This window comes from Sinocyclocheilus rhinocerous, unplaced genomic scaffold (assembly GCF_001515625.1).
Source record: "Sinocyclocheilus rhinocerous isolate Xijiao unplaced genomic scaffold, SAMN03320098_v1.1 scaffold148, whole genome shotgun sequence".
NCBI lineage: Eukaryota > Metazoa > Chordata > Actinopteri > Cypriniformes > Cyprinidae > Sinocyclocheilus > Sinocyclocheilus rhinocerous.
This window is the reverse complement of record NW_015653472.1, coordinates 3,447,127-3,459,158: the sequence shown is the minus strand read 5'-3', so window position 1 is coordinate 3,459,158 and position 12,032 is coordinate 3,447,127. Positions and strand designations below refer to the sequence as shown.

Genomic DNA, 12,032 nt, shown 5'->3' with positions numbered 1-12,032 from the left:
TTTAAGCATATTCTGCCCAAGCCGTCAAATTGACGTCATCAGAAAAGGAATGCCATTCCAGAGCTGAAGTAAATGTTCAGATTTTGATTAAAAATTACTAAAACAAACAATTTCAGCGGATTAACTTGCACAGATTAATTGTTTACATCAAGACTAGCAATGTGCGCTCGTAAAGTCAATAAAGTCAATTTTGATTTCATGCGGACTTTAAAGTTTGTCGATTGCGCGTCTCCAGTGAACCTGAACCGACCGTCACGCAGAGTAGCCTACACGCGATCACGCAAGATAGAAATGCACACTTCACAAGATCTTACAGCTGGATTTGACTAAGTCTGCAAGATTTGTGGAATTAAATGTTTATCAGATATTCAAAGATTTGTTTAAATGATATAAATGTGTATTTCCTGAATGCTGACGGTAAACGAGAAAGTATTAACTTATAATGTTTGCTATTTTAATACTTTAGTATTAATATAAAAGCAATAGTTATAATACTTTTTTGTATACCTTTTAATTCCGTTGTTTAACAGTTCGATCTAATTATTACACAGACACAGAACTGTTAACGTTGACACCAAACACTGACTAGTAGAGAGAATGTGAGCGCTGTGTGCGCAGGCGCTGTCGTTGTCCGCGTAGTCAAAATAAAAGCCCCTTCGAGCACATCGGCCAAACAGAAACTTGTTGGCCGATCCCGATATAAAAAAAAAAAAATTTTAAAAGCCAAATATCGGGCGATGTATCGGCTGACCACTAATATGTACATATCTATCTATATCTCTCTCTCTCTCTCTCTCTATATATATATATGTATATATATATATACATATATATATATATATATATATATATATGTAATAATTGTAATTTTAGATGACCTTTTGGATGTATTTAATTATAAAACCCTTTATAATCTATAATAACATTAAACTTATTTCATACTTCTTGGATATCAAGACAATCATCCTGCAATTCTGGTACACATACATTGCAAGTAAATTCGCACGTTATATAATGTAAGCATCATTAATGACCCCTTGTGTTTAAACAAAAAGATTGATTAGTGAAATGAAAAGAATGATTTAATAAAAAATGACAAAGATTAGTAATTGTACCTGATACCAACTCTAATTGACCTGATTAGCTAAGCCCTCCATAAAAACACTTCTTATTTAGTGATACAATATTGCAGTATTAGTGATACAGTACAGCACTTGTGTTCCTACTTCAAAATAATAATAATTAGGAACACCTTCTGATTAATGAGAGAAATTAACCTTCCCATTATGGGGCCATATTTGACTCAAAGTGATTTGCAGGGGCATTTTTTAAACCTTCGTAATGCCATTTCTTTCTAACTTTATTAAATTAAACTTTAATAAAATAAACTTTATTAAAACTGTTGTATAAATTAAATATCACATTTGCAAACTCCCTTTATAAAAGTTGTCACTCATTCTTTAAAAAACTAGTTCATCGCGATCTCACTAACTTCCATTAATTAATGAATCTCTCACTGCACACCAAATCTATTATTTAGGCCTACATTATGCCTACACTTTATTTGTTATAATAAAGTGTAGGCATGATGTATAGATCTGAGCTTGAATAACTCAGCACTGAACAAAAACTGCAGTCTGCTTTCACAATCTGTTTTCTGAGGAGCACCTAAAGAGAAGCATTTCCATTGGCTGCAGTCTGCAGAAAAGCAGACATTGCGCTGCAAACCAGACACAAATATCACGCTACATTTTTATTATATATTGCGCTACGTTTATGTGCAGAATTGGGATCACTTTCGTAGGCTATTAAATGGATATAATAGAAATCAAAAAAAAAAATTAGCTAGTTTTGTGTTAGCTGCTGTTGACAAAACAAACATTAGACTGCAAAAACATGCGTAAATCTTCAAAACGTTATTAAATCGCCATCGTTGGGAGAGGCGTCATAATCTAGTTTTGCTCTTTAAACTGCTGTTATTGAACAACCTACAGCCTTGACCGCAACTCTTCATATCTTTCACTTGAATGTTATAAGTTGCACAGCTGGATAACAACTCTCCGTCTTAATTTCAGACTGTAAAGCAACAAAATGTGATTATCTTAAAATGGAGTGATTCTTTTCTGTACCCACTGTATGTATAGATAGACAGACAGACAGACAGACAGATAGAGAGATAGATAGATAGATAGATAGATAGATTTAAATCTTCTCAAATTAACCAGTGCTCAAATTCAGTCTGAATGACTCATTGATTCAATTGGACTGGACTGATCTGCATTGTTATCATAAATAGACGGTTCACTGGAAGGCAAGTTTGTCAGTGAATAGTGTGTATTTCTGCAGCTACTGTACAACTGCAGAAGACTTGTAAATTAGCGCATAGCGCATTGTAGCACTTCTCTTGAGTTCCAAGAAAGTCATACAGGTTTAGAATGACATGATGGTAAGTAAATGAAATGCTAAAGAGTTTTCATTTTTGGGTGAACTATCCTATTGAGGAGTAACCATTTGGGTCATCAACTCTGATTTTTGGTTTACATTTTTTTTTCTCATTCACACCATAAAAGTAAACTTATATAAGGAAGCAACCCTGATTAAATGGGCACTGGTGCTTGCTCTTGGTATGTCTTAAACTAATATTTAGAAGCTACAGCTTTGACATTGCAATTCATCTAAGCAGTCTCATTTGTGACAAACATCCCAGGGCTCCTTGCTTTCCTATACCCCACATCCTGAACAGTTAGCGATTTGTCACATACCTAATCAGCACCCATCCCACAACAAAGCTCTTTTTTTTGTTGTTCTCATGAACTCAATTTAATGTGTCTAAATCCAAATAATCATAGTAGTGCTTTTTCCTGACATTGGCCAAAGGCAGGCGAGTGGGTCTCCCACCTGGAAGCCGTTCAGAGCAGCTTTTCTTCCAGTTTTCGTCATGGAAGATTAGCAAAGATCGTTTCCCCTTTACAACTTGATTCAATAAGTTTGATTATCAGATCAGTCAGTACAGTTAAAGGGTGTGGTTCATTAACAACCTGCTTAGACCTGTGAGAGAGCCCATCTGATAAGAGCTCTGTTACCTGGACTTACCTGATCTACACCCAATATAAAGTCACTCACAGCCAAAACACAGCATTAGCCTATTAGTCCCTTTGGACTTTCATTGTTGGACTGCAGTTAAAATAATAATACATACAAAAAAAGTGGCATTTTCCTGCTGTAATTGCATCCAACTGTCAACAAATATATCACACAAGCAGGCCGTACTGATATTCACCGCAACAGTAAGAATAGTTAAATGAACAAGAAATTATTAATGAGTAACTTACATGTTAGACATAATATCGCCAGTAACTATGTCTAGTTTTACTCTATTAACAAAAGTATTTCTGAACAAAGCAAAAGCAGGGTCGACTGTTGCGTGTCTCAAAGCAACACACATCTTTTTATGCGTCTGTGAAGTTTGTTTGTTTGTTTGTTTTGTGTGTGTGTGTGTGTGTGGTAAATGCTGCATCTCCATGATGAAGGATTTCTAGGTCATATGCTGAAGGAGCAAGGAAACATCTGAGTACTGAGAAACATTTGATTACTGAGAAGTGTTTTCAAACAGGTTGCTTATATACACCCCGTCTTCCATTGGTCAGCCAAACAGGTAGTCCAACCCAAACTCATCCCATTGGTTCAGCCACTGTTACTAATATACTGCTAATGGAATGGTCAAACAAACAGATCAGTATTTTAATAGTGCCACAGTGTTTACACTTTTCAGGGAAATCAAACTACTCCTTTAAATCTTAGGTGAAGTTATTTTCAGCCCATGCTGAAACCATTATAATTTCATGTAAGCACCCAAAACATGCCGATAGTGTTAACTGCACTGCACTGTAAATATTTGGCAAACCCTAAACACTGTAGGCCAGAATGTTTGTTTGTACTGTGGGCTGAGTGCAGCAGAAAGACGCCTTTTTCAGACCATAATAAGGATATCACTCTGTCATTAAGCATATTGCGCAGATCAAAACAACTCCCGATATCACACGTGGCAGGAGAGAGGCGTAGTTAAAATAGAAATGATAGCTGCTTTAAACAGGAACATGGCCTTACATCAACATCAACACTGACATACACTCCCTTGTTGTTACTAAAGGTCAAGATTGTGCCAAGTCAATTTTCAATCTCCATATTTTTATTTTTATTATAATTTTTTTTTTATGTACCTTGGCTCCATACCCATCACATTGGAGTGGATCACTGGCGACTTTTGTTGTGTATGTTTAACTTGCTAATACTCAAGTCAAGCAACATTTGGCTAAATATGGTTGTTGTGTCTTACTTGCTCTATCTCTTCTTCGTACTCTTTCCAGGCTGTCCCGGGACGTATCATCCCAATTCAGTCCCTCTGAGTCCCATGGGCGCTGCTTTCCTGTTTTCCGTTCCTGTGTCACACTCAGGTGCTCAATACCCTCCGAGTTCTACGACCAAAGATGGACAGTTACAAATTATACTTAAAATGTGTATTTTCAGCAGTCAGTATATATACAAACCTTCCTGATGGGAGTTTTGAAATGACTTGTTTTATTTTCGATATTAGATATTTATTTAATAATTTGCAGATTTAATACATTTTTCAATATTTGTACACACACACATATATAAAACTTAAAGAATGTTTAGTAATGTTTTTGAAAGAAGTTTCTGATGGTCATGAAGGCTTCATTTCTTTATTTGACCAAAAAACACAATAAAAATACAGCAATATTGTGATGTTGTGAAATATTATTACAATTCAAAAGAACTGTTTTCTATTTTAATATAAATTGAAAGGTAATTTATAACTGTGATGGCAAAACTGAAATTTCAACAGTCATTACTCCAGTTTTCAGAGTCACATGACCCTTCAGAAATCATTCAAATTTGCTGATTTGTTGTCACTTTTGATCAATGTAATGCATCATTGCTGGATATAAATATTAATTTCTTTCCCAAACCTTTGAACGGTGTGTGTATATATATGGCCTTCACAATAGTCCCATAACCACATTTTTGCCCTTCAATTCATTAAATTTAGTATGATTTCAGTGCTGTTCTCTTTGCCCTATCTAGGTTGAGCCATAACAAATACTGAAGACTGCCAATAAAGATTAAGATTTTAGAGAAATATTTAAGAGATCCAAAGGTTGACTATAACTGCAAGATAATATTTTCATAACAATAATATTTTGGTGATTGTTTATCCAATAGACTGATAGTGAAATGCTACATTTTCATGAATGTCACATTTACTTTTATGCTCTTAGCAGAAGGTTTTCTACCAAACAGTCTTAACATTCCTCACGCAAATGTTTTCCTCCTCAGACTTTATTTTGGCAAGCGCAGTGGAACTAAAAACGCAAAAGAGTGGTATTTTAAACCCTCTGCATTGTTGCTCTTAAACTATTTGAACTATATATAATATATTATATTAGTACTGAAGAGTTTAAGCAAAAGGGAAAAATTCTATATGTTAAAATATTCTTATTTTTCCTGCCAATCATGCTCTTATGTTGTCTTACAGTTTGAGTGACAGGTTCATCAGAGTGGTTAAAAAATGTTTAAAAAACTACATGATTGAGAAAAAATATTAACAGCTTTTTTGAAAGCCTTAAAGAACAGTAAACAGCCAGTCAGACCTACAGCTTGCCAGCTATTTTGAGAAGACAGCGTGCACATGTTTGTTTATGAGGAGGCGTCTTAATCAGCGCTAGTTTCCTGCGCCTGCAAGTGCTCTAAATTCTTCATAAACACCCAAGAGAGTATCTTTCGTGTGTCACTGCAACTTGTCACTGCGTTCTTGCATAGTTTTCCTCCAAAATGCTTCTCTGTCATTCTCTGACTGACTTCATTGTTTATCCCTCCATTCTTTTCCTATCTGTGATGTGTTCTTCGTTTGATAGATGTCATTGTTATGACATGGTCATAAACATGGATGTTCACAAACAAAGGGTCATTTAATCTTTATATCAACTGTTTTTCTGAAGCTGTACAGAGGAAAGACACGCTTCACATTTGAAGTTAATTTGTCATTTCTTTTCCTCAAATTTACAAATACACAATCTGGAGCATGTTTCAAATAGTTCGTTTTGTAAACTGGCACACATTAATTGCAGAACTCAAGCCAGTTAGATTGGATGACTGACAATAAGCTTGTCCTTACGTCTATCATGCATCTTTTTCTGATTTCACTGGCCGTTAATCTTTATCATCTCTGAAAAAATAACAGGAACTCCTCAGTGAATTATGATTATGACCACACCAAGTTACAGTAAATTTAAAATGCATGTGAATTGTTCTCCAAACACGCAAAGCCAGCTGCCGTTCATCATTTGGAGATATATGCAAATCATTTTCACATATATCAAAGCAAATGCTACTTAAAATAACACCTAAAGCCTCTCAAAGCACAAAATTATGACAGATATTATTGTGCAATAGACACATGTGTGTTGCATTAATATTGTTTACAAACCAACAACTAAGTACAAAGGTGAAAGGCCACAGAAGTCACTCACCCACTTCTGATTGGGTATCGCCAGAGATGTCAGCATATCCGCCATAGCACCCAAAATCTGTTCGGTTCGTCCTTGGTTCTTTGGAAGAGACTTCATCTTCCAGCAGCCTCTGTCTATGTGAATCTCCTTGTCGATCTTCCCTCCCTCCTTCAAAATCCCTCTCTTCCTTATGGTTTGTCGTGCCAGAGCTTTGATTCACAGCCCAGCTCCAATTTCGTATGATCCTCTGGAACGCTCTTGCACATAAATAACGAATTATGAAGGAGGATGATCTGTTTTTGTCTAGTTTAAAGTGGACGAGAGAGTGCTGTTGTCCAGACTAAAGCGCCTTCTCTGGCTCTAGTCCTTCACACAGGTGGAAAGGTCTTGCTGTGGGTCTGAGTCAGGCCTCTCTCCCCCTAAACCTGGGGTTGTTCCTGAGAGAGGGTTAACCACACCACAACCAAACCGTAAAGATAGCTTTCTGTTCTTTCTCCTTTGCTTTCCTTTGAGAAAAGTAACTTGTTTTTGCAAGTTCCTTGGCTTTTGGGACCTTTTGTGAACAGAACATTAAAACCGCTCATGAGTCAGCCTTTCTGGATTGTCATTGGCTGCGTGTATCAACCACCCCTTCAGCCGACTCCTCTCCACCCTTTCTAAATCAATTTCATCTTCTATTGTGCCTCCCTTGCACAACACCACACTGGTTCTTAGAACAATCCTCAAGTTTCTGTCCTCCTCCTACTTCTTCATCCTCCTCCTTTTCTTCTTGTACTTTCGCCGTCATTCTCTCTTTTTGTTTTGTTTGTTTCATATTTTTATTCAGCAAAGATGCATTAAATTGATGTACAACACAATAAATTATATATTCGGTCCCACTTTATATTAAGTGGCCTTAACTACTCTGTACTTACATTTAAATGAATCATTTGGTACAATGCACTTATTGTGTACATACATGTTTTTACATTATATTTTAAAAATACCTGCATGTAAATACATCTGTAATTAATTTCTGTAATTACATTTATAATTACACTGTTGACCCATCCCTGACACCTTAACCCACCCTTAAACCTACCCAGACCACCAAACTTGTCCCTAACCTTACCCGTATCCCACCTCAATTGCAGCAAAAGTGTTTTGCAATATGAACACAATCAGTACACTGTACTTATTTTTTGATGTAAGTACATAGTAGTTAAGGCCACTTAATATAAAGTGGATCTATATATTCAAATAAATATTTAATATAAATTCTGTTCTTTTAAAGAATGTATCACAGTTTACACAAAAATATTAAGCAGCACAACTGTTTTCAATTGATAATAATAAGCATATTTGAATGATTTCTGAAGGATCGCATGACACTGAAGACTGGTGTAATGGCTGCTGATAATTCAGCTTTGCCAACACAAGACTAAATTACATTTTAAAACATATTAAAATAGTAAACATTTATTTTAAATTGTAATATTATAGCGTTTTTTAATGTATTTTTCATCAAATAAAAGCAGTCTTGAGCGTAAGAGACTTCTTTCAAAAACATTTTTAAAAAATCTTACTGTAAGTCACTTTGAATAAAAGCATCTGCTAAATGGTTAAATGTAAATGCATTGTCATTAACATTATTAAAGTCACTTTTAAACCAAAAACAACCAATATTGTTAACAAAAACTAAAATGAAAACATTTTCATAAAATAAAAAAAGTATAATAAGCAACATAAAAACATAAACAACAAATATTAAAAGCAATTGGGGAAAAATAAAACTAAACTAAAATACATTTAAATGACTCTAAAACAAAATAAAATGACCAAAAAATTATGTTTGATACACAGTATAAAATTTGAACCTCTTACAATCCATTTCATTAAAAATGACATATTCCACTTGCCACAGTGTTTAACATCTTTAAACATGCTTTGGCAACCCTGAAATACTAAAATTTAAAAACTAAATATATACTAGAAAAACTAAACAGAAACTTGAAAACAAACTATCTTTTTTCATCAAGTAGCAAATGTATTCTGCTATAAATCACTCATCTAATTAACCCGCCATAACAAAGCTTTTTGCTAGATCTTTTGTTTACTTGTCTAGAACCTGTGCGAGACCCATGCTTATTTTAGCCTTGATATTTTCCAGGTTAAATGAATGGCCATGTCATGATACACATACTTGGGTGGCCCACAATATATATGTGTGCTTTTCTGAGCAGAGTAGACATACGCATTCCTGAGTCTGCTGCTCATTCCCTCTTCACCTGGCCTGGAGTCAAGACACACTTTTATATAATTACAAATAGTCTTATTCTCTGTCTTATTACAGCCCAAACCACACACAAATTTGGGTCAGATTTTCACCTAGACAGATTCTTCTGTGATGGTGTATGCTCACAAACACTGAGAGTCAAAGATGAGGAGGACGGTGGAAAGCGGAATGTGATCCGCCTGAGCCCCTCCGAGCTGGAGCCAAACATGTAAAGATGGGCTGTGGAAACACTGCCAAGAGTCTAATAATAACTCTGCACATGGCTGTCTTTAGCACTGCTTTTGTGACTAAACTTAGAGCTCAGTAGCCTGTCCTCCGGAAAACACACACCTCATTCATGTACACACACAAACGCATCATATGGTAGGCTAATAAAGAGAGCTAAAATGACTAAATCTGTCTAGCTAGTGATCTCTGGTACAAAGATAACACAGATCTTTAAAAAAGTTTACAACAACATATCATTAGAAGGACATTTTGTACTTCGAACATAACGACAGTGTGCTGTATATAATTATGCTATAATTTCCACATAATGCTATAATTGCGTTCACAAACGACGAGTCACACGTTCCTCATTTATTACAACTGTCTCCACGAATATGACGACTTGGGAAGTTCATTTTCATAAGGAGTTAAGCACAAAAAAAAACTATGAACGAAAACACACTTAAATTAAGCATGTCAAAACTAAGCACTGAATTGTGCTGAGGTCGATTTTGTGATGGTACACCGAGTACCCTGAAAACACTACATAAACAACACCCTATCTAGTAACAGATGTAGTAATGGTGGCATTTGCTGCCCTCTGCTGGCGCAATGAGGAATAGACACTTAACAGCGCACTGGTAAACTAGTAAACACTGCGGTATCTAATTTGCGTGGTATTACCACACATTAACCAACACATATCAGATTTCATTTCTATTAAATCTCTCTCCTCTTGTGGAGAGAGTCGCCCCACTTGAATGATCTCTAAGGCCAGCTGAGCTTCCTCTTTCTCTGTCTCATTTCCTGAGTCTTTGCCCTGCAATAACTCTTCTGCTTCAGGTCAACAGACTGAGAAAATAACTGTGGCCGCACATCACCTCTCCGCATGCTCTCCGAATCTAACTTATCCAACCAACCTGATGTGATCCAGCTCTAAACTACCCCAAAATTTGGCTGCTTTTGTTTTCCACTGAACAAACACTTTACACACACGTTTTATATATACTCATGAAGTCATGGTTATTTGAATTTAAAGTCAATGATAAAGGCAATGAGGGTAAGAACTTGCACTGTTTTGTGTTTTTGGTGTCATTGTTGTCTTGAATAGAGAACCATTAATGGACTTTGGATTTATGAGACTAAATTAGAACAAGTTTCTTACTACAGAGATTTGAAATGATTGTTTGAGTTGTAACCAGGCTACTATAAATAGAAAAACCATGAATTTAGCTAAAAATTTGTTTGCATCTGGAATACACCATTCCAGTCACTCGTGTTTGTTTTGTTCCAATTTTTCATTCCAAGGCCCTAATAAAATGGGCCAAAATGTATTTTGTGGCTAACCAGCAAATGTGTCAGCTCAATTTCCTGGATAAACTTGAATTTAAAATCCTTGTACTTTGTCTGTTTGTTCTTGTGGTTGTTCACAATACTATGATGTCATGCATAAGTGCCCTACTTTAAGAGTTTCTGCTTTCTCAGATGATGACCTTTCAGAGAAGTGAATATGAAGAACATTGGGCCTCACTAATCATTTCATACATTTTGTGTATTTATGTGGGCAGAAAAAGTTCTCACGCAAAGCTTCCTTCAAATTCACAGTGGATGAATAAGGCCATTGGGAGTATGTGAGTTTTGTATATGTGTGTATATTTGTTGGTTCTAAATATAAACAGCATTGTAAAAATTCAACAATTGTAAAAAATTACTATACATTTCAGCTCTACAGAAGACAACTATTATTATTCAGGTAAGGTCAGTTCGATGTGGATTTGGTTCAATTCAACGGCAATGTCGATGTTAAAGTTTCTTTAATTACAAAACAAGTTCTATCCAGCTATAAAGTAGCTCTAAAGAATGAATATTATTAACTTAAAGAATGAATATTAGTCTTATTCAGATAAACTGAGATCAGTGTTATTTCAATTCCATTTAGTCACTGTGGCAATGTTGCAAATCTTCCTCAATAATGAAACAACTTCAAAGGCAGCTCTACCAAAGACAAATTGTCATAATCCAGTTCAGTTCAGTTCTCATAGTAGTATCAGGTTTGTTCTTATCAAGTATTGTCAGTGCAGTCAAATCGATATTTCTGAAAGCTGATTCTCTTTTAAGCCTTCTTGTAAGCCCCAACAATTTCTGCTTTGACCTAACAGTGCAAACCTATTATGATTTCAGTACAAAAGCTTTTCTACACAGATTTTATGCACAAATATGTGCAAATGCACCTACGTGAATGAGACGCATTGTTTTGAGTGAATCATAATTTGGGGGGATTTCGGAAGTTCCTCAAAACATGGCCACTAATAGGAAGTGAATTACAATGAACTTGATTACATGTCATGCATGGAAATGATTAAATTTTCATCTAATTCGTTACAGATCCATAAGGGCTAAAATAACAGGTGTCTTCACTGGTTGGCCAAGAAACAATTAAGATATTGGAATAGATTAATCACAGTCAGATTATTTTCAGTTTCATTTTTCACCTGACTTCTGCAAAATTAGCGGCGCCTGGCTGTAAGATGTGTGGCATGAGGTGTAACCTGGTCTTCTCTGATATGCTTAAGCTTGTTTTAAATGGCTAAACTCTACCATATTCTGATCCATAGCTATTTCAGGGCATGTAAGACACAGGCGGTTTGAAGACATGCCAGGCACAAACAGGAAAGGAACAATACAATACAACGTGCTAGAAAATCAATTAGTGGCAGGATGATTATAATAACTGCAGCAAAGTTCATAATACACTTCCCAGCCATCACATGTTCTGTGAGCTATACTGTTTTATGGTTTTATAAGTGTAAAATTCTATAGTGGTTGTATTGTGTGTCAAAAATCCCCAGTTAATTATAAAATAGTCTGTTGCGCTCAATAAAAAGGGACCTATTTTAGTCAGTCAAAGAGAAACATGCCAGCTCAGACTGAAGAAATGAAGCAGTGACAACCTTACAACCACAGACTCCTGGCAGCTGCCATTTCTGAATGTTAATCCACAAATCTCCTGTAATCAGGAT

The 12,032-nt window shown here is 35.6% G+C and overlaps 1 protein-coding gene across 1 annotated transcript in view; it reads right to left on the bottom strand.

Moving 5' to 3' along the window:
- Window positions 1–7,034, bottom strand: part of LOC107716212 (rho guanine nucleotide exchange factor 25-like) — a 66,365-nt gene extending 59,331 nt beyond the window's left edge. Inside the window, exons 1-2 of the mRNA XM_016522587.1 lie at window positions 6,552–7,034; window positions 4,337–4,475 (exon numbers count right to left, since the gene is read on the bottom strand). Coding sequence (XP_016378073.1) covers window positions 4,337–4,475; window positions 6,552–6,647 — 235 coding nt within the window. The 5' untranslated portion in view covers window positions 6,648–7,034. The remainder of the gene's footprint in view (window positions 1–4,336; window positions 4,476–6,551) is intronic.
- Between the last annotated feature and the right edge of the window lie 4,998 nt (window positions 7,035–12,032).